Consider the following 24,377-nt stretch of genomic DNA (forward strand, 5'->3'; position numbering starts at 1 on the left):
TATCCAACTACAGGGACATGAGCCCTTAGGGCTGACATCTGACAGGCTTTTCAGATCCTTAAATCTAACCAGAATTTGTTATAATTAACAGCAGGAAAAAGCAAGCCTGAACTTTCCTTCAAAAGCAAGTCATACATTATAATCAAACATATTGGGGACAGCATTAGTCAATCAAGAACCAAGTATGATTTGCCTTAAATGAACACTAACAACTTGTGTGGGAGCCAAGTGGACTGACTGTCATGTGGGAGATAGTTTCCTAATAAACCTTTCTATCTGGCTAAATAACAGATCCAAGCACAGCATGTTTATGATGCTGCTCGTGACCAACCACAGCAGAGGGAAGGAACTGAAAATAATAGTGTGGATTGAACATTTTTTTTCTTCTTAAACTGACACTGGGACTATCCTTCTACAGGACAGGATTCACACTAAGAAGACTGAAGGACTCAGTGCAGAATTCTGATTAATAAGCAGGGTGCAACAGCCTCCAGGAAAAGAACCAGATCCATGAAGTTTTTGATTGCTGAAGAATGTTTTGAGAGAGTGTTTTGTTTGCTGGGATTTCCACAAAATTCTACCACTTTTGAACTCCTCAAAGCTGATAAATTCTGTTTTGAATTATCAGTGTTACCAGGGCAAGTGAGGGAAGGAGAGAAGCTCCAAAGCACAGACATACCTGTAACTGAGAAGGGACATACAAATGGCCTCAGACCACCTTCCCCATAATGCTGAGAGAGAAGTTCATTCCACCACTCCAGATTATTTGTTTTGCCCCTTAAGAAAGTTGTGACTGTGGTGTTACACTTAAACAGATATCCCAGTTTTCAATTACTAATGAGGTCTATTTTTATATGCACTTTAAATATGACAGCAATAAAGTAGCTCAGATTTCAGCCTCCTGCATCAGCTCTTGTACTGCAATGTAATTATTGCCAAAGTCCTTCAAAATTAAAGAAAGGACAAAGTGAAGCCTGGCATAATCCTCTCCACTTAGAGTCCTCAGTTCTCTCCAGTTTTAACAGATTTTGGATTAATTTGTGATATAATGTGAAACTGAAATCTGAGTAATGTAGTAATGTGTATTTATCCTAAGTAACTGGTATTTCAAATGTGCAAGAATACATCTCTTCAGTAACAGACCAATGCATGCTATGGTGCGTATAGTTTTACAGGGAAAACCTTGATAGCAGAGACATTCCCTGCTGAATTGTAGATGCTTTCCTCACTTGTAAAATTTTCATTTAGTCTGGACTTAAGTGTGCAGCTACCAAAGCAGATTGTAAACTATCTCCTCCTCAAATAAAGAAATTCCATCTCTTCATGTGCATTTCTGTCATACACTAAATTAACCACCCACTGGCAAAACAAATGTAAATTTAAGTCCTGCATTGTTTCTCATCAAGTTGAGCAGACAGGAAAGTATTTCATGGCTTGCTCTGGCAAAAAAAAGCAGTGGTACAGCTGGGCACTAGATGGGAAAGCAAACATCCCTGGTACAGCAAAGGTTGGTTAGATGGGTTAACCCATGGAGGAACAGGCAGGAAGAAATGATGTAGGGAAGGATGGAAGGGATGTTCTGCAGGCTAAATTTAAGCTTGCTATTTTAGGGTGCACAAAATACCCCAAAAAAGAAACAGTACAAAAGGAGACAGAGTCCAGGGTTTAAAGAAAACCTCCTGAACACACAACCTCAGAAAAAACCTGTATTAGAAACCCAGGTAACAGATGTGCAACATTGCAAAAGAAAAGGTCTGTGTGGGTCTGAAACCCACCTGTATGCCTTAATGGGAAAATTAACAAGGATACCACTATATTCCCACTTTCTCATCTTTCAGGAATGGAAAGCTTGTCCAAGGAAGGAAGCCATAAAACCAATTACACAAAATGTAAACATAAAATTAAGAGGACTAAAAAGGAACTTGAAAAATGCAAAGGATGTTCTAACAATTTCAACATTTTTTAAATATATCAAAAGCAGTAAACAAGACATTGATGGATGACAAGAGTGTGAAAAGCAGCAGCACTCATGGTAAAACTATAAGCCCATGCAAGAGAAGCTCAAGTATGTTTTTCCATCATTCTTTCTTGCTGGAAATGTTTGATTCCTCAAGCCATTGCTATTGCTGATCACCCAAAGGAACTAGATCAATAAGTAAACATACAGAAAGTATTAGACTAAATAAACAAGTCAGATGTCAGAAAGTCACCAAAACCAGACAGCATTCATCCAAAAGCTCTCAAATGTGGCATTTAAAAACAAAGGAGTGTAACCTATCATCACAAACAGCCATTGTGCCAGAAAAATGGGGAATTTCCCTTCTACAAATGAGAGCTTTGGAGACGATGCCAGGAAATACAAACCAAGGAGTCTTATGTTGCTGGATAAGATAACAGGATAAGATGTCCATGTAATAACACCACCAAGCACAGAGATAGTCACATTCTGTTGGAAATGAGCTGGTGTGAATTCTGTGAAGGGAAATCTTGTCTCACCATTTTGCTGGGTTTTCTACAGAAGTGTCAAGGAGCAGGCAGATAAAGGGGATTCACTGGATATGATATATTTGAATTTTCATAAAGCCTCTGACAGGGTTCCACACTGAGGGCTGTTAACAAAATTAAGCTGCCTGGGGATTAAAGGAAATTATGGTTTATAGACAGAAAGCTGCTTAAAGGAGAGGAAGCAAATGGAGGGACTTAATGGTCAGTTTTTAGGATGGAAAAGCTGCAGCAATGGGGGTCCTCCTGGGATCCCTGCTGGGACCGGATTTTTCTGTCATGACCAATAGAGATGAAGAAAAGAAGCAAGCGGTGAACCTTCCAGTTTTCCACATCTTCTTCAGATGATCCTAATGTCTTTTGGGTAGTCAAATACTGAGAGGACCAAAAGGACCTTGGGAAAGAGTGGCTCAAAAGTTGCCCAGCAGAGGGAGACCAGGGAGTGTTGATTGACAATGCGCTGAGCATTCCCAGCAGTGTGTCCAGGTGGCCAAGAGGGCAAACAGCATCCTGGTCTCTAACAGGAACAGTGTGACCAGCAAGACCTGGGAGGTTATCTTCTCCTTATACTCAGCCTCGGTGAGGCCACACCTTGAGTGTGGTGTGCAGTTTGGGGCACCACAGCATAGGAAGGAGGTGCTGGAGAAGGTGCAGAGAAGGGCAAGGAGGCTGATTAGGGGTCTTGAGAACAGGTCTTGTGAGGAGAGGCTGAGGGAGCTGGGGCTGTTCAGCTTGGAGGAGGCTGAAAAGAAACCTTATTGCTCTCTACAACTACCTGAAAGGAGGGTGTAGTGAGGCAGGTGTTGGCCTCTTCTTCCTAATGACTACCAATAGGACAAGAGGAAATGAGTTTAAGTTGCACCAGGGGTCTCAGATTGGATATTAGAAAAAAATTCTTCACCAAAAGAGTGGTGAAGCATTGAAACAGACTGCCCAAGGAGGTGATGGAGTCACTGTCCCTAGGGGTGTTTAAAAAATGGGTAGACAGGGTGGTTCAGGAGATGATTTAGTTGTTATGGTGGTGGAGGAATGAAGGTTGAACTTGATGATTTTGAAGGTCCTTTCCAACCATGATGATTCTATGATTCTAAAGAGGGTGGAAATGTGGGAGCTGAGTTACAGAATAAACAGAGATGGTGACAAATAATGGATACCATGATTACATAATGCTGCACTTAGAATTATGGTTTGGAAGTTGCTGACCCTTCTCTGAAACCATCCTCTCAACTGCACAATAGCAGCCCCGAATCTCCCCAAATACTGGGCAGCAGCAGTAAGGCCACTGGGAACAGGGCAAAATGAGTTACTTTGCAGACACATAAAATTAATTTGAATCCACATTTTAAATACTGTGTACAGTTCTGGTCTCTGTATCTTGGGGATGATATAGTGGACTCAGAGAAGGCCACAGAGAAAGCCAACTAAAACATCTGAGGAGAGAGAACACCTGTATTACAAACAAGGAGAGATCTAAAAGGTGGGGATTTTAGTTTGGACAGGCAAAGCAGAGGTAAGGATACCACAGCTTAAAAAAGAACTAAACTCCTAAAGATGGCAGACAAGCACTATAGCTCAAATCCTGCAAACTCAAGGGTAAATAATCACATATCTGTACGTTCCTGAAGATGCAAAGATCTAAAGCATCATTAAAAATTATCATTAGAAATTGGTACATATAGTTTTCTATACTAGTATAAGCACTGGAGAGTGGCAGAGTGCCATTGGAAGCTGTCTTGCTAAAACCAGATGGTACTTGATGAAGGCCTATAGTACTTGCACATTGTAGTTCACTGAAACAAACTTCCAAGTGGTTTTAATCTATTATTCTCCCAGATGAATTCTGACCTCTGTACTGCTCTGTAACAATTTGTGAATATTGTATGTTGGCCAATTTAATAAGAGGTTTCCTACAGAAGCATAACAGTTTTGATCAGCAGGCTGAAAACAACAGAACCTGGATAAGGTTAGCTCTGTGGATTATATCTAAAGGGCCTCCCACTGCTGGTAACTGAAAAGAAGCAGATTTAGGAGATGTTTCTTTCTTCCTTGGAACATTTTTAAAGTTTCAGAAGTGGAAAATAAAGCTGAACTACACAATTAAAATAAGGCAAGAAAAGATAAGGATTGGACCACTTCAAAACAATGCTCTCTCTAGCAAATAAACAGGATCTGTTAAGGAACACTGCCAGTACCGCCAGTATTGATGGTTTTGCCTTTCCTTCAGTCTGTTTTGCTAAACAGAAAACAGTACCACAGAGGAGAAAAGGACTCTGATGCACGCACACACACACACACAAAAACCCAGCAAAAAACCCCACAGGCTTTCAAAGCAGCAACATATTTCTGGTGAAACCTGACATTGTGAAGAAATTAAAGTTGTTTTTGTTATCCTCAGGGTTTAGATACACTTCTGAATCAGGAGTTCCTCAAGCTGTTGTACATAAATGCTGCCTGGGGAATGGAATGCCTCCTCTTACACGTACATGAGGCCCAGGGTGCAGGGTAATTTTAGGGTAAAATCTTCAGTTTAAAACACTTTCAAAATCCTTCTTGTGTTGCAGAGGTTTTCTGATGACTCTACACTTTCTGATGACAAATTCCCAAAGGGAACCTACAAATACCTCCCTCCTTCAGTAGATGCTGCTTGAGAATAACCGAGATACACAAGGTCCTAGTTTACAATCAAAGGAACACAGACACTGGGCTTGAAGGGATGCTGAATGAGTCCATTACCCCTGTTGTAGGAGTGTGACTAACACACAGACACAGCACCCACAGTTGTTTTCATTTGGGAAAAGGAAAGATTCCTTTACACCTGCCTTATCCTTACACTCCACTTTAGGCGTCCAATTTTAGTTGCTGGAGACAAGAAACTGGGATACAGGGACTCCAAATGTGGTCATGTCTGTGGCCACTGTTTTGAGATAGGGAAAGAAACCCAGGTATTCAGACTGACCTCAATTTTCTCTGAGTTTTGGAACTTCCTAGGAAGAAATACAGGAAGGTTTGCAAATATTCCCATAAACTGTTGCTGCTTTCCTGTGAAATGTCATTATTTTCCAGCAGAAGTACAATTTTAATTGTTAGAGTATGAAAATATTTTGCACTTATCCAGACTGTCCTTATCTGCAGAATATTGATGCACATGTCCATATCTGTGCTCAAAGTGCCATTTCAAATAAGTCATATGCCAAATAACAGGGTTTCATGTTACTCACACTATTTTTAATAGAAAATTACAGGGGTTCTAAAATGAAAGATCCAGTCCTACGGAGGACAAGAGAAAGTGTTGTCAGTTAAACTGAGTATTTTACTGACTTTGTGATATCTGGTGTAATCATTATTATAAAGCTGTAGTTTAGAATTTTACACAAAAAAACCCCAGGGTTTTCCTTTAAAGCTGAAATGTATGATAGAACATCACAAAACTATGTTGCCAATGAGTGTTATGAGAATTTCTCAAAATATTGCAATAGAAAATTTCAATTGGAAATACAAAAAGGTAGTTAAACTTTGCTTGAACAGTTTCAGAATGACAAGTTCTTGATGTGAGATTTACTGTGCATGTTAAAAAGCCATCCCACGCCTGATGCAAATTTCACCAAAGCTGATGCCCAGCCTTAGTTCCAATCCACATTCTTCCTTCAGTTATTCTACAATTATTATTGCATTTTACTTCTTAGTATTCTTTCAGACAGTAAAACAAGACAGCTAGCAGAAATCTGAACAGATTATTAGTAATTTCATCACTGTAAACCTTACTTTGGACTGTTTTACATTCTTGTTACTGTTTAACAGTTTATTAATTTTATGTTTTTTTCAACATATCTGTAACTATGTGCTTGTTATCATTCCTAGGACTTTGCAAGACAATGGTTGTGATCAAATCTGGGCCACAGTCCAGGCAACAACTGGTTTCCACTCTAGTTTTTCTATTGCCTCGTACCTCAATGTCTAACTGGTTCCTAACAGAAGAGCAAACATTTGGAAAAGTGCAATTTCCCCTGGGAAGTTAGGCCAGTCAGACCTCCTCAAACTATACCAAAGTGGTGTATGGATTTTCAGAAATGCACACATATACGTGCTTTCAAAGTGTTTGTTCTGCAACTGATATACAGCAGAGTCAGTAATTCTCAGGAATTCCTCTGATTTCTTTAAGACCAAGTCTACATGTACTTGCTATTTTTATGCACTGTTTATCATTGTCACATGCTGCTATTTCACACACTCTTTCATCTCCAATGGCCAGATAAATACCATCTGGTTATGTTAAAGCTTTCAGGCAGAATAATAAAGATGTAGATGTGTACATAATGATCTTTTGGGTGCAAGAATGACAACAGTTCCCATGTCCCATGAGACCTGCCCCTTAACACCAGGCAAAGCTGGATGTGAACACTTAGGGCATTCATTCAGAAAGCAAAAAACTAGGTTCTCATTCTTTCTTCCCAACCTGTTTTTCACTTTATACTTAATGACAGTGTGGTAAAACAGTATCAACAAATCCAGCACAAGAGCTTCTCCCCCTCCTTTTCCCTTCTAAATAGTTATTCCAGAACTCAGTACTTAAATGTACTTCAGCTGTACTGCAGTTCCCATCTGATTATTTGTATCTTATTCCAATGACCACAAATAAATACTGCCTAGCAGCATGGTCACCCCCTAAGCAGGATCATGACATTCTCTCATTAATGATCTGGACAAACCATCTGCAGTAGTGACATGAGAAATCTATGAGAATTGCTATTCTTTGAAAAGGCTGTTAAATGCAGGACAAGCTTTCTCTGCAAACATACCAAGATGCAAACATGCTGGAACGAAAAGGGATGAATAAACAGTAGGAAATTGGTCACAACTGGATGTGAAACAATAGCAGAAAGTGACATCCCCATCTAAAGCTAATCTAAACTTAATCCCTGTCTAAGCCTAATCAAATCCGATGTCTTCCAAAACAACTTGCAGCTAAAAAGTGCCAGTAAGATATAAAAATGCATAAATATAAAAAAAAAACTTCAATGCATTTGAAAGGTTATGCTATAATAATTTGCCTGTTCTAAAAAGGTACCATGTTGTCAGGTGTGTCTGGCATGCACTGATCTTCTCAAAGCACTAATGCAAAAAGGATGGTGAATTTCTATTTTCCAGGTGCTAGTATACCATGGTTTTTTTTTTAAATCCTGTTGAGCAAGTCAACATTGTGATATGTTAACCTTTCTGGACTGGAAAAAAAATCATGAAAAAAATCCAACTTAGCTAAGAAAGGCTATTCATACTAAGAGTTCCATACTACAAAATTTGAAATGCAATTAGGTTTTTTGACAGAATTTTTTTCCTATTTACAGTTCACTAACACAATTTCTTAGATAAACTCACAGCCACTAAAATGCTCCTATAAACCTGCTCTGTTTCCTACTGGAGATAGCAGCCAAGAGATGACTATATCCATGGGTTAGCATGGGGTTTTCCAGAAGTAGCACAGGACCTTCAGAGGAATTGTAATTTACTGAACTGCAAGTAAAACACATTTCAAGAAAGACATTGTATCTGTGTGGAATTCACATTTCATTCACATGGGAAATGTCCTACGATGAGAAATACAGTTCTCAAGTAAAGTTGTGTTTATTGGAAGTTTGTTTTCCATGCAATAAATTTCAATTAGAGTTGCTGGACTGAAGAAGACATGTCAACCTTATCTTCTAAAAATTACCAGGATTGCACTGCTACTTTATTCCGATGAGAATGAAAAACAAAACTCTTATTCAGCACTGACACAAAATATGAAATGCACACATGAAAATGACATTTTATAATTAATTTTAGTACTGTAAAGAGCAACAATGCAAAAAAAAAAAAAAAAAAAAAAAAAAAGAAGAAGAAGAAAAGAAAAAGTCAAATGCATAATGACACATAATTAAATTCTTGCATTATGTTCCTGAACAAACAAATTATTATCTTCTGCACAGAATTGGTGAAATGATCCTGGCCTCTTAGAACAGAAATTTTTCTTCTTCCACTTTCTGTTTGGAGGGTCTAAAAGAATGATAACTACGTTCCACAATGTAATTCATAAGGTGTCCTTAATCTATATAATCTATATAATCTGTATTATATGACATACATGTGATTGCCACAATAGAATGTCTTGGATGGATGTTTCATACTCTATAATGGTAAACAACTGGTTGGCTGCACTTCATTCTGTGTTACTGCTTTTAATTTCACCCAAGGCTGAGGCAGTAGGTATCCCAGCTCTAAGAGTAGGGTGGCTGAAAGACAGACCTGGACTGCCTGCTGTGGAGTCTCCAAAAGGCTGGATGTGGAGTAGCCACCCCAAACCATTTGATTACCACTTGACACTGAACACAACAACCAACAGGGAAATTCAGTTTGTTGGATCCCTCCCCCTTTCCATAACTGTATCATGCTTCATGCAAACTGGGAGGTTCTTATAGGTGACAAGTCGTATAAGGAATTTGAACACTTGACATCTTATAATTAGGTAATGACATTTTAATAGTTTAATTAACCATGGGGCAGTGAGAAGTCCAGGATGACAATGGTTGAAACTGCTTAATAATTAAGTCATTAAACAAGAAATGCTGCAGGGAAGGGGAAACAACTCTATTTGGTTTGGAGGGGGTCTTGAAAATGGTTGTGTGACAGGACAAGAGGGAGGCAGCCAGTATTCAAGGGAGTCTCTGAGAGAGTCATAAAAAACCATGCAAAACTGTAAATCATAAATCCCTGTAAAATCAAGTTAAAAATCAAATTATAAATCAAATTATAAATAAAATTATAAATAAAAAATGTTAAGTTATGAAAAGTGTTTTTGATACTTAGGCACAAAAATGTCTGTTGGGAATAAAATGTATATAAAATACAACTATTCTAAGACCAGCAAGTACAACACGAAGTGTTAATAGCTTTGTTCTCACCTATCTTGAAGAATTTCGAATAGGGTGAAAATGTAGAAACAGACAACTCTAGAACTTCTAAGTAACTAGAACCTGCAAGGAGTTGTTATGAACTTCACACTCCTTACAGCTAATAATGAAGTGGTATGGCAACAGCCACACTACTGATTTTAGTAACAGAAGGAGTAAGTCCCAGTGTCTTAAGTTATGCTGGACCAGCCAAGGAGCAGGGAGTTACCTAAGAAGTTCCCTGCAGGTCCATTAGCCAATGCTGACCCCTTGCCCTTAAGTCTGAACAGCTCTATGAAACTACTGTGGCTTTTTTCCCCTTTGGTATCAGTGGTGCAAAAGACTCAGAAGTACCACTTCGGGCCAAACAGCAACAGATGGCTGACTAACACATCAATTACAATGAGTCCAAGAGATGATGTCTGGCTCTCTACTGACAGTGCAGGTAAATGAATTATGTAAAAAAAACCCAACAAGCACCTATGTAGCACAGCAGAAAGAGAGAACTGACAACAATGCCAAAAGGAACATGAAGGTAGCACTTGTGTGCAGAATCAGCCTAGTCACTGATGAACAATGCTTTCCCAGGGTGCAGTGAGATGGCTGAAGCACCATGAAGCATTACAAAGCACCCCAAGTTAGTTCTGTATATTAATAAGTATATGGCTGTAGCATGTCTAATATATACCAACTCACCTGTCATAGATGGTGCCAGTTTTCTTTGCCCTTTGTGGTCCACAGTACCTTCATAAGCCACAGTCACATCATAGACTGCATCCAGATAGTCCTTCATGGTGTCAATGGCTACATGAGTTGCCTTCACGCGTGGTGTTAGCACGTGCTTTAAAATAGCAAGTCCTAGAGGGGAAAAAAAGTATAATTACAGTGTAAACTAAACTACAGTCACAAGAACATCATCATGCCAAGGAACTTCAGAATCCCCTTCAAAATCATAAAATGGTTTATTTTCTATCTCAGTTCTCAGTTGACAGAAAGTTTGTGTGTGTGTGTACACTGCATATGCTCTGCTGAGCACAAGGGCTGCACAACAGAAGAGTCCTTTTTACTACTCCTGTTCTAGAAGTGTTGAGCAACATTAAAACTTGCTCATAAGTGATGAAACAGCATTTCCAACTGAGGTAAAATAAAAAAAAAAGAACAAATGAACTGAGAAACATTAAAGGCACAAAACATCGCCTCCTGAAATTCTGTATCAGAAACAGTTTGGTAGGTGAGGCAGTAAAGATGTTTTTTAAAGATACTAAAGATAATTTTAATCTCACCTAATAGCTATCTGGCATTTTTCTTCCAAAGTACAAACAAATTTTGTCAACAAACTGAATCCTAATCCTGCTCCTGATAACAAAGAAGTAGACATCTTAAACTACATATGCTTAAACATGGTGCTACCACAATGATATCAGAAATTTCAAAGTTTTGTGATTTTCTACTATAGATTCCAGCTTTCCCTGCTTTTGTTTCCTTCTCCCAGTGACATGCCCAGGCAAAGACACAGACTGGCAAGTCAAGTACACAAGACCATCAAGTTTAACACCACTCAGCAAGTCTTAACAACATTATTTCATACTTGTGTTTGCTTCTGCTGACCACTTCCACTTAGAACATACTTAAGGATATACAAATACACTGGGCTCAAAAGTACAAACTTTATTCTATTTCCTGAATTTTAATACACAATGACTTTCAAGATGAGAGCAAACAAACAAAGAAAATACCCCAAACCTTTTCATGATCTGAACACAGCATTTCCACACTTACTTCAAAGTGCTTCTAGGAAAAAAAATTATACAAAATGTTTTCGCTATTTTGCTATAAAATAGTGTATCTTTCTCAATAAGTATCTGAATAATATTGCAACTATTCCTTTCTGGCCTCCATTTTCACTGGCTTTACTCTTCTGATTCTTCTTATAAGAACCAGCCATTGCTGCAATTGGTTTCTGATAGATAAAGCAGAATTTTTTTTAAACTGAAGTATCATGGTATTGCTTCTGATATCTGCTTGTAAAAGAATTCAAAATATATTATACACCCTAATTTTGTTTTGAACATCTTTCTCTTACTGGGAAAAGCATACTTTGATGAAAATATCTACAGAACCCTGTAAGATAATGATAGTTTCTAAACTGCTCTAACACTCATATAGTTGAAAATCTCAGTATAAAAAATAATACTGATTTCTTAATATTTGCTAAGAATCTCCTCCTCTGAACACAGAGATTAAAGGTTATTTACTAGCACTCTTTCTGAAGTCATTGTTCTAAGCTTTGCTGGCAACAGCAATAACTGTCTATGCAAAATGCTATATGGATTATGTAAATATTTTGAAGCATAACATGATGGTAGTGTTTTCTTAGCTTGTGAGCTGCCACATCAAACAGCTAGTTATGTTATGTTTCCAAATGTTTACTCTGTAAATGAAGCACTGAATATTCTAGTGTTGTATCAGCAACCATATTACTGTGGACATTCCACTCAACACGACTCTTGTTGATCCAAATTCTCAAACATACTCTAAAAACACTGCCATTCCTTTCCTGCCCAGCTCCTCTTCCCCTTAACCAAACTATCACTGCAAGGAAAGAAATGGGAAAACAGGCTTCAGTGAGGAGTGAATCTTCCACACAAATGGAGTGCAGTGGATTAGGTTACCCAGGAATATTTGGTGCTGAGCTTTATGAATCCATGGCCATTTTGGTGGTGAAGATGGTCAGTATCAATCTGTGAATTACAACCTAGAGTAAGACCCTACTGCTCCATGTGCTGCCAGAACTCTTGAAGGTTTAAGTAAAAAGAGTATGCCTCCAATTCAAATCAACACAGAAAGTCCATAATCCATTGTTCAGAAACACTTTGATGCATGACAAACATGCAGCAACAAAAGTTCCAACACATCCTTTTAAATAATGTTTCATAAAAAACATAAACCACACATTCTTGCAATTACTTGGTCATCTTTGCTAAAATTAACATAATAGAATTTAAACCCAAGTAGTTACAGTATAGTTACCTTGGCAAGCTGCCTGCATCCAATCCACAAAACAAACTGTCCTTAAACTGTTATAATGTTGTGCAATATTAAGTTAGGACTCTCTGTCAAAGCATTTGAGGTCATGAGATTTTATTTTAAATGCCAAAGAAAATGAACTAATATATAATATTCTACCTCAAACTGCTAGAGCTTTGCTCTCCTAAGTCAACTTTTAAATGATAAACAGACATTAAAAAATATAGGCTGGACTTTATGATCTCAGAGGTTTTACCAGCTTCAACAATTATGTGATTCTGTAAATAGGAAAAAAATATGAAAATCTGAAAAAAAGAGGGTGAACAACAGTACTTCAATTATCATCTGTTTACTAGACTAGCAAGAAGCAGAATTATTTCGGAAAGTCTGCAAGAAAACTGAATTAAATAAACTGAAGTTTTAGTCTGGGAAGCAGAAAGGGCAATCAGTAATGTCTACTGAATTGAACTTTTAATCAAAAGAACAAAAGACACCATAGGAAGCATCATTTATCTATCCTCCTAGGGTAAAGCTACATATATTTAACAGCTTAGTACCACTCCCTGGAGAAGATCTCTCTTCCTCTTCCTTTCATCCAGGCCAAAAACCCAAAGAGCTGTTCAGTGCAGGCAGGCCATCTACCTCCCACATACACACACACACCACATTTTTAAATGAAAACAATAAAAAAAATAGCTCTAAATTAAGAATACCCTATCTTAATACATTTGCATTACCACAACAACATCATCAGCTAAAGTTATGTGCTTACTGAAAGTGGATGTCAGAATTAGTTTGAGGTTTTTTCCCCTCTATAAAGCAATGTTATTTGACAGTAATAGAAAAGCCGAAAGCACAGTGAGAAACAATTAATTGATTTAAATACCAATTAGATTATCTTTATTTTTCCTTTAGTGTGTGTATGCATATGCAGGAGTGTTGTTAGACTGAAAGCTTTGTAGTCCCCAGGTACTGTTCCCACCAGCTTTCTGGAATGCCTCCAGTGATCAAAGCCTTACTTATTGGAACTAGAGACCAGAGTTAGAGTTAGAAAGCAATATGTGGTAGGAGAGCCCCTACATTTGTATGCTGGTATTCCACTGACTCATATAAATAAGACTCAGTGGATTATAATACTTAAAAAATTGCATGCTCTTGTAAAAAGTGTTTTCTCTTACCATGAACTAAAGTGCAAGAAACTAAAGTAATTCCCCCAAGAAGGGTATGTAGTAGCTTCTTGCTTTCCTAAACTTAATTTCCTAACGATGTCTTCTAATAATAAAAATCCTTTCTTCATCCTAATGATATGTCTCCCAAATGCTACTCAAGGTATTCCCCCCACTTTTAAGAAACTATTCTCACATCTCATTGTGCACTTTTACATCAGGTTTGCTTACACATAAGTGTGTGGAAAAAAATGTCACCAAATGGGATTTTTGTTAGAGATAGTTTCAAATAACATTCATGGATATCAAATACTTCAAACTACTTTAAAGTACAATCTACAGCCAATGCCAAGATCCAGAAGATAAACATTTTTAAATTAGTTTGGTTGAAATACCTCGGTTTTATATGACCTGTAAAAGCAATTTTGAGATAAGCATATCCTGCACATACAAACATCTTAGAAGAAAGCATGATAATAGTCAAGATAAACTTAGCATTAAAAAACATTTACACTTGCAACTTTCCTGCATAAAAACAAGGGAGCTAATAAATGAATACCTCAAATGTTTGCTTGATTAAATGACCTTTGTTAGAAATTAAACATTATACAAAATTCCATAAATGCCTTTCAACAAGGAAGACTGTTTTGTCTCTGCTCAGCAGAAGGAAGTCAAGTTAAATTTAACAACTGCCTTGCTCCTTTCTCTTTAAATTTTCAAAAGGTAAACAAACATTAGGAGTAGGAGGGTTTTGGGGGGCTATTTATTTTTGATTTTTAAAATGCCATTTCTCCAATTTATAAAATTAATTTATTTATATTGCAGACTATCTCTGGTCCTAACACAAAGTTTAATTCTTCTTAATTAACTTTTTTTCAATATTGCACTTGTACTATTTTCTCCACTTAAGGTTGCTCACAAACATAGGAAAAAAAATCATTATACAGCTTACATTTCAAGGTATAAAACAAACAAAGTTCCCCTACATGTCTGTAAAGCCAATGCTGAAGCACTGTGCTCTTTAAAAAACACACTAAGACAACAGGACTAAGTTGCCAAGTTTCTTTACATCCCCAGGAGGAATGAAGTGCAAATTTTAAACTCTAAGTTACAGTTAAGTACATTCTTATTCCTCTGACTGGCAGAACTACTGGGCATTACCACTTCTCCTAAAACTGTGGGGAATAAGGAGCCTCCAAGATCTTTCAGACAAGGGCACAACTGTGTGGTTTTAGTTGTGCTCAGAAGTGTCACATAACAGCCCTCGCATGCTTATGAGGAGAGTGCCCAGAGCTCAACCCACACGTGACCAACTGGAAAGGCCTCTGGTCACTGCCCCAGCTTGTGGCCAGCAGCCAGGACTGGGGAGGCACCGTGGCTCTGGGTGACCCGGGGAGCCACTGTCATCTCTTGCCAGCAGCCAGGAGGAGCTCCCCGTCCTCACAGCTCCCTGATGTACCCTTATGCCTGGTGGTTCCTAGGTGACAGAACAGTTTGGTGGCAGCTTTCAGTGAGAGCCACCCCTGCTGCTCTGCGTCCTTGTGTGAGGGATGCTCGAGGTCAAGCAAGCGTCAGCCTTTGCAGGAACGTGCAGGGAAGCAGGGCCCGTGCAGACTGCTTCCCATTCTCTCCATATAAAAAGATGAGTGGATACCAGAGAGCAGTAACAAAAGAATTTAGTAATAGGGAAGACCAACTCAAGAGGATACTGCACAAAAATAGGAAATGCTTCTCGTTCAATAAATATTTGCCTTCCGAGTTTTTAGAAGGAGTAACACTTAGAAAATAAAAGGAAACCAATATTGGACAGAAAAGTGCTAGAAGGAACAAAGAGGGGCTCTGATGGCACAAAACCAGTTTTTTTTACTTTTTTGCAGACTGCAGAGATGTAATTAAGAGGGTTATTAATAATAACAACAACAACAGGAGCCTTTCCTTTTCTCTGAAAAAGGATAAGAGAAGAAAAAAAAAAACCCCAACCCTATCAAACACTCCCTCTAAACTCTCAAAGAACTGCCAACCTAAATGAAACATTTGACTTTCATTTCTGACAGGAAACTGCACCAATGAAGAAATACCCTGTGACTTGAGCTCCTCTGCTCATACACACAACTGACTTCCATCCTTCCCAAGGAGAAGAAAAGCATATATCCTTTTGCACAAGAGCTAACAATACTTAAGAGCTTGATGATATCAACAGGGTGATTCACAGACTTGTGAATTCATTTCAGTGTGTCACCCAAATGAATTTACCAGATGTATTTGTTATTCTTTGTTTACCTTCAGAGTGAATTATTTCACTTTTGGTCAACAGGAAAAAACAAAACCAGGAAACATGTTCATTGAACTGTTGGACTTAAAACGTTTACACGTAGTGTGCATATGATATGAGAAAAACTAAAAAACCCTGAGATTTTTTCCAAGCCTTTCTAAAGATGGCTTCAAAGAATTCCGTTTCATCTGTGGTTATAGAGATGATGCCAACCATCAAAATTATTACAGAATAAAGTATAAAAAAGGAAAGGTTGAGACTGGAAGGTAGAAGAGGAACAAAAAACAAAGGCCGTGGCAGTGTTAACAGTAATTAAAACACAGTGATGGAAAACTTCTCCTTTTAAGGTTAAAAAATATCTATGTCAAGTATTCCTTATATCAAGCAACAACCATGTAGGTATTTCTTATCTCCCTGAAAGAAGTGTCTACAAATACAGAGATACAGACAGAAACTAAAGATAGCTTTCTTGAGAATTAATACTCTTACAGCATGAAATGCATGAAACGTCTTTATGTAAGGTACTCTCATCTTAACTCTGCAGTAAGATAAGCATTGGCTCATGCTGTTCCACCCCTTAAGCATCAATCAGGCAGGCTTAATGGCTCAGTTAAGGTGAGATCAGCTTCGTACTATATAAAATTTTTATAACATATTTTAACAATGTAACAAAAGAAAAATTCAAAAATTTTTTTCCTTACCTTCCTTTTCAGCAAATGACTGACTATCTGCAATGACTTTTGGTATTTCTGGGTTGTAACGAGTCCCCTCTGGAAAAATCACTAAATACATCTGTGGGATTAAAAAGAAACAAACCAGACAAATTCTTATAATGAATGTAAAGCAAATTCCTTTTACAGAAATCATACTTGGTAAGTCCACATTAAGTTTATTTCACACCATCAATTACTACAAGGATTAAAAGAAAATTAAGAGTATTTGAGCTAAAAATTGTTAGCTCTAAGAAACTTAATGTTCGAGGCTCAGATTAATTTTCTTTGAATACACACCCTAGAAAGTTGCCCAGGTGATTTAGGAAAGGAGATGGCATGCATCAACAAAAGTAAGCAAGTGGAGCAGCTGATGCCAGCAAGAGCATCAGTTTTGCTCAGTGGGCGTAAGAGGAGATTTTGAAACAACAGCCTAATGTCACAGGTGACCTAAATCATGATTTTTTTTCTTTAATACTGATCTGGCATGTAGCCTTTCCTTGTTCTAAAACATCCATTTAATTCCATTCATAATCAGAAATACTATTAATTGAAATTGTGATAGATCAGCTACCCTGTGTGCCTTTGTCAATCTTACTGTATTAGAAATTAAATATACAATGAACTTAAAGCCATAGTTTAGCATAATTAGAGCTTTAGTCACATTCCTCCAAGCATGCATGTCTTCAAGGTTAGATTTCCCAAGTAAATTAGGTTGCTTGCACATTCAATAACAATCTTCTATGAGTTCTCAAATCATTGTACAGGTAAAAATTATCCAAGTATTGGCATATCTGAGTGTAAAATTACCTACCCAAACAGAAGCAGTCAAATTTGAAGAATTTTCCGTTTGCTTTTAAAACAGAACAGAGGTTTCCATCTCTCTCTTTTTTTGTGTGTGTCTTGCATAATCCTCCACATACAACATTGATGCAAAATATCACTTAAACAGTAAAAATTTCATATTTGGGGTTAATCTGCAGAAGAAAAGCCTACGGCCACACACAGTAACTAGTGTGGAGTTGTGCAGTAAAACCCTACCTACTGTGCCTAGACTAACAATTCAAATTGTTATTTTTGCAGAAAGGAATCTCAAGAAATATTTGAAAGAAAAAGAGAGGATTTACAAAACAGTCCAAGAAGGATTATCAGTGAGTACAGGGAGACACCAGCAAGTCGGAGGGCACATCATGAGAAGATTCAAAGTTAAATAAAACCTGAGAAAGAGATACAGGAATATATCTGTGCTTCCCAGCCTCAAAACATCAGTGTGCTGGTATTTGCAGTTAATAATTGCAGAACAGCTCAAGACAATGCAGAATACAAGAGTCAGTAAGCAAACTCTCCAGAATCACCCCACAGTGAGGAAAATTGAAAGATGTGATAAAATGCAGAAGAGGAAAGAAACCTAGGAACTTTGCCAACCAGTGAAGGCAGCAGGAGCTCAAGAAAGGGGAGAACTGAGTACTTAGCATAGCAGCTAGCATGGGAAAAAGGGAAAAAAAAACAACCACAAATTAAGAATGGCAAAACCAGTGTGAGTAGAGGCAAGCAGAGAGCAAAGGCTGAATGCTGAGCTCCAAAGAGCAAGCTAATGGCTGTTAACAGGTAATAACAGAGAGCAAAGTAAGTGCAGCACATGGGACAGAAATACCATACTTGGTACAGGGATCAGCACTTGAAAGCATGCAACAACATTACCAGTCTTCAAAGCAGATTAAACAGCCACTAAAAGCTGATTATACAACAGAGAATAGTATCTACTTCTCTAGTCCTAGTGTGCTATACAAAACAGGGCCTGAAATTATACTTTAATTATTCTTGTAAACCTCTACAACACAAGAAGCTGAACAGGTTTTTTTGACTAGGATCTGAATATAACTGAACTGAAAGCATATCAATAAGACAGATAAGTGGCCTTTGCTTTAGAGCTATAAATTTAGCATATATAAACCTAATATGCAGCTCATTAGGACTACTTAACCCAAGTAAAATTCTTGAATGTAAACAGATGTCCTACTTATACTCACGTACAGTGCTGTACAAGACAGATTCTGACAGTGCAATTCATCCTAACAAAATCTACTTGTATGACTGGCCTTTCTCTTTTCCCCTCACAGGCAGCAGAACCTAAATCCTTAAGCACTATTCCCAAAGATTTTAAGAACTACAAATCTCTAAGATTTTAATAACTAAGCTCCCCTGAACTTGGATTAAGAACTGCTGAGTTGTATGAGCATTTTAGTTGCCTAGAACAGGAGGGACAGCTAAAGAAATTTTTATACAGATTTTTTCATGGAGAGCAATTAGCTACACACCTTATCACAATGACTGCAAATGTAGTGCTTCAAAATGACAGAAAATTCTGCGTTACTGAAGTCTCTGATTCATTAATACACCAATTTTAATCCAACCCGAGTAGCTCTCTATGTTTAGATCCCTGGTATTTTCATGCCTGTGTATAATACACTTGCTGTCTCTCATCAGTTAAAGCTGCAAAGAGTGGGTCAGGATTCATTTAGTAGAACCCTACTGATTCTCCTGAAGCCAGAACACAGGTATGGACTACCTGCAGAAATTACCTCAGAGTAATGTCAGCTGACTTGCCACAATCCACAAATGAAATTAATGGATGATGATGACTGTTTGCACCCAAACAGCAACTCCATTCATTTCCCCTGTGCTCTTAAGGTCTCCCAGGAACAAAAAAAAAATAAAAAAGCAAGGGCAGAGAGAGGGCTCTGCCTTACCAAGGGGAGAGTAGGGGAAGTCCTTGAGATAAATCAGAGTACCACAAAACGAACTGGTGTGGCTGGAGCAGTGGAAAGGGACATGGGACACAAGGCAACACATGAGTCCCTGGAGTACAGAACAAACCTGGTCCAGATACCATAAATAGCAGACAGCAGTGAAAAAGAGAAACACCACTGAGGACAGGGTGTTGGAGGCTGTCCCAGAGACAGTAACTCCTACTGCAGAATAACATCAGGCATCAAGAACTGGTACCCACTGGCTTAAGATATCTTGCATTTACTGTGCTGTTCCTGGGTGGGTACAATTAAGTATTTTTCTTTTCGAAGTACAATGCTTTTAGTTAGTTTTACTATTACACTATTTTCATTTCTATACACTATTTTCATTAGTGTATCCTGGCAATTAGATAGATTCACACCTGCATCCATTTAGACATCTGCCTAAAAGCTATGTTCCTGGTGAACACAATAAAAAAACATTAGCACTCAGATCAATATCCGGAAAATGATATGGTATGAAAAAGCATATCTGGTATAATTAGGAATGAAATACAAAAGGTGATGTGAGGAAAGCAAGCAAGGACATCTGGGATTTACAACAAAGTTGTCAGGAATTTCTATATTAATAACTATATGACAAAATATTTACATTAGCCTTTGAGCAGTTTTATTAATGTATGTTTCCTCTAGGTTTTTGCTGTTTGATTGGCACTGCCTCACAGGACAGATTTATTCTGTGCCTGAATGAATGATGAAAACAAAACACATAATGATCAGCTGAATATTGGATGTACGGGGCGTTAAATCCCTCATCTCAGAATGCAGTTTTTCCTACTCCTGATGCATGATAAGAAGAAATATGTAACATTTCCAGCTATATTGTTACACTGAGAAATACATTTATCTTGCTATGGCTTACATTAAAGCAACATTAACACAAAAGGGTCCTTCAAGCTTTGCGATAGTATCTGCTGTCACAAGACCCAAGATTGCAAGTTGTTACAAATCAGACAGTTTTTATGGGAAAAAAAAATAATTTAAAGTGAGTTTTACCATCAAAAGGCCCACAGAGGAACAATTTGTGGGTATAATTCAATGACAGTTTTGAGAGGCAAGGTAATTTCCAGAAATAATTAGGAAAATATATTAATTCAAGATCTCCACTAAGAAAACACAGGTTCAACAGTGTTTCAGTGTAGCACAGTGTGTATTTAACACTGCTGTGTTGCACCTGGGAAGAGGCCTGGAAAGAACCTCAAACAGAAGGACAGGATAAGGGGCTGTGTTTAAGGCAGGAAGATGGAAGTCATAAGACAAGGTGAGCAGGGAGCATCATGTGCTTCACTGTCCCTACACAAAATCAAGCACACCAGCTCACTAATCCAGTTCTACTGTCAATATGAGGTGCCAAGAGAGCTTTGTTTTTTCCTGCCTGTGTTCCACCATTGTGTTATTATTCATTAAACAAAGAGCCACCATGTGAAATGAGGCAGTGAAACAACTAAAGGCCTTGCTATGCTACTGAGAAGAGTGCTTCTGCCTTCCTACACATCCTCAGTTTCTTAATGGGAACAGAGATGGCTCCAGGCAGACAGAACATTAATCATTTCTATTCTTTTGTTTAAACTGTATATGAGGAGAAATTGTAAATAAAAAAATGACCCTTAACATAGATTCCCATCCATCTCCTCTCTATTGGCATGTAATTTTTTCCTTAGCAGCTGAAAGGCAAGTTTTTTTCTAACCCTACATTTGTCTCAGTAAATAGGCTTCTGACAGCTTTGTTTTTTGTAAAACTTAAGTATCATTCCCTACATGGTTTGAGTGAAAGAGATTTAAAGCAGAATGCATGTCTGCTGCAGTTACAATTATTTCTCTTCTATATTGCCACCCAAGAAACTGAGGAAAATGGCAACAACTGCCTGGTAAGCATATCCAGGTTCTGTGCTCATTTCCAACACTGAACCTCCAGACAGTCAAATTACACTAAAAAACAAGTGTACCTAAGTGGTCTCAAATTCATTTGGCAATAGCTTAGATAGGTTAGGTGTAGGTTTTCAATCCACATACAACTGAGGGAAGAGGAGAAAAATGAGTCCAGAAGAAAAAACATCTGGATTTATTTATTAATCATGTGTAGACATCCACCATGGAAAGGAGAACTCACAGTAGTTGCAGCTTTAAGGAAAAGCTTTATGCTCAAACCTCCCCTTACATTCCACTTGCAGTAAAAGCACCCAAGAGCCTGTCCAGTCAATTTATAGCACTGCAGCAACACTGAACTCCATCTGTAGGTTTCCAAAGACATGAAGAATTTGATGAGTTTCTAGGCACACCTTCTTAAGATTGTATTTAAAAAGATCCACGTTTCTAGAACAGACTCATTTAATAGTGAGTTCAAATCAAGACTATTATCACAATCAAAACAACTACAAGACCACCCAGTATTTTATAGGGTGCTCAGGGAAGCCAGAAAGCCAGACTCAATGAGAAGCCACCCCTTTGACTAGCAGGAATCCATGGACCTATGTAGGAAAAACACCCTGCTGGGATATTTCATCCAGCCTAACTAAAGCAAACTTAAGGAGCATTCTGCAGAGAGAGGAACTGTTCAGGGGGAGGACTACAGATATGTTTCATACATTCTTCAGTATGCCTTTGTTTATTATATTACACCACAAGTTTTACAGATAGTAGAATCTTTGCCACTGACATACAGAAAATAACTTGATGCAATGCAACCTATTCACATTGCAGGGCCCTCTGTGGTAATGCAGGAAAAGTTACCATTATTGAATATGACCATCTTCTCCATGTGGACATCATTAGAAATTGGAAAGCAGTTTACTTGTCATAATGTATTTATGACCTTAGTAACTTACTTACTAAAAACTTGAAATAGATCACCTTAATTAACAAACCCACCCTGTTAATACTAAAACTTAGTCCAAGAGAAAATGAGTTTGAGCACTGCCTTAAAGAGGGACACTACTCATTTAAGCCTCCCAGTAGGCATTAAGCCAGTTTACTTTTTCAACACAGACACATGCACAAACTTGAAGACACTATCTCCAAAAACTGGAAAAAAAACAAACTCTAAGACCATTATGAAGGTCAAAAAACCCAGTGCATTCCTTTTACTGAAGCCTCAGCTTATAAAAGGTTTGCCACTTAGTATCTGGAGTGGCAAGTGCTAATCACACCCTTTGAAATAAAACGGAAGCATAACTGTTCTGTATCAAGTCTGGGTGAGATGGTTTTCTTAAGTCTAGCCAAAAAGGCAGAAAATATTTTAATGCACAGCAAGTAATGGAAGTGAACCACAGTGACTGTAACCACTGAGCCACAAACCATACAGGGAGTCATGAGAAAAGTCACTTGGCACCAACAATCATTCTTCAGATGGAAAATTATGAAAAGTTGTTTTTTTGTTTGTTTTTTTGCTTTTTTTTCTCCTCCAGGCATAGCAGACAAAGTTACTCCGTTCTAAGATAGCACAGCCATTAAAAACGACTGATCATTGGGATGACTAATTAAGATTTGATAAGATCAGTGCTTGACTTTTAAAAGATCAAACAATAGGTATTCTACAAAAATATCACTCTCACAAAAGCATACAAAGTAGTCAGAATGTAGTCCTTTGAAACACAGACAATTTCTCAAGGAAAGTGCTACAACTTCTAAGATTTATTCCAGATACTCGCTGTCCTCTAGAGACAGAATCATTAAGTTAAATGACAGAATCAAAAGTTAAATTTGAGGTCTCATTCTAACCACAGAAAGTAACTGTTTAAGATACAGAAAAAAAATGAATCCATGACTGCAGTCTTCTAGTTTGTAGGTTTCAGGCATGGTTCATTTCTCCTTTGTCATTAAAAATAAATATCAAACAAATGAGGAAAATGGGTGAAGGAAGGTTAAATCTTACTGGAGTCTCAGCTTTCACCTGGGCCCGCAACTTCTCTCTCATTTCTTTTTCATTGAATTTGGCACTTCTTTTTACATAGACTCCTCCATGCTAACAGAGAAAAAAAAAGAAAAAAAATTAAATATTTCAGTAGTTTAATGTAGAACAGTTGATAGAAGAACAAACAGGATGAAAGTGACAAGTCACCTTTTATGACTCATGCTGCAAATTGACCACAAGATGTTTTCTCCCAGGATGAAAGCACCTGAAACTAATTCTACGTTTGCATGTACTTAAGTATACAAAAACTGTTTAAAAAAAGATCAGAGCTAACAAAAGCCCAAAATATAAGACATGTGAAGCATCTTGTTTAAAGGTGCTAAATAATTAACCAGAAGATGGCATCTGATCCAATCCCAGGGATCTATCTATTCTCAAGAAGACTGACAAGCACCTAAACTTGTATACAACAAGGAAAAATCACACAACTGAAGTCAGTCACATACCAGTCCTTATAGGTCCATGGTTTTCAATCTTATGTGCACACTCTTAATTAGCAACTAATACAAATATTGGATTTACAATTATCTACCTCCACATACAAAATGTACGAATAGCACAAGTAACAAGATCTTTAAAATTTCCATGCACTTTAATAGAGAATCAAACTTCTAACAAAGAAAGTTATATGCTGAGATAATTGAATAAGTAACACAAAATCTTCAGAAGGCGAGAAAGTTTATAAAAGTCTTTTGCCTGAAAACCATTAAAAGAAGTCAGACCATTTTCTGGAAAAGATTAATTTTATAACTTGTTCCACACAATTTATCACAAAAACTACAGTTAAAGGACTATGACACACAAAGGAAGAGGGTGATAAAGAAGTAAAATTTGCCTCATAATTTCCCTCTCCTATTATTTTATCTACAGCATAGCTAGTAAGAGGATGTTTTAAAAAACATGCTTCAAAATTAATTACTGATACAATGAATTCTGAAAAAAAATACAGCTTGCAAATAACAGACTTCTGCTTTTAAGGTACATTGTTTTCATGGGTTTTCTAACTGATTCCCTAACTTGCTGAAACTCTTCTCTGCCCACCCTGACTGTTGGCACT

At 37.6% G+C, this 24,377-nt stretch overlaps 1 protein-coding gene across 1 annotated transcript in view; it reads right to left on the bottom strand.

Moving 5' to 3' along the window:
- The window catches only part of AGPAT5 (1-acylglycerol-3-phosphate O-acyltransferase 5), a 49,202-nt gene that overhangs the window by 6,832 nt on the left and 17,993 nt on the right, over positions 1 to 24,377 (bottom strand). Inside the window, exons 4-6 of the mRNA XM_071741760.1 lie at positions 23,282 to 23,371; positions 16,592 to 16,682; positions 10,122 to 10,283 (exon numbers count right to left, since the gene is read on the bottom strand). Of these exons, the coding sequence (XP_071597861.1) occupies positions 10,122 to 10,283; positions 16,592 to 16,682; positions 23,282 to 23,371 (343 nt within the window). The remainder of the gene's footprint in view (positions 1 to 10,121; positions 10,284 to 16,591; positions 16,683 to 23,281; positions 23,372 to 24,377) is intronic.

This window comes from Heliangelus exortis, chromosome 3 (assembly GCF_036169615.1).
Source record: "Heliangelus exortis chromosome 3, bHelExo1.hap1, whole genome shotgun sequence".
Lineage (NCBI taxonomy): Eukaryota > Metazoa > Chordata > Aves > Apodiformes > Trochilidae > Heliangelus > Heliangelus exortis.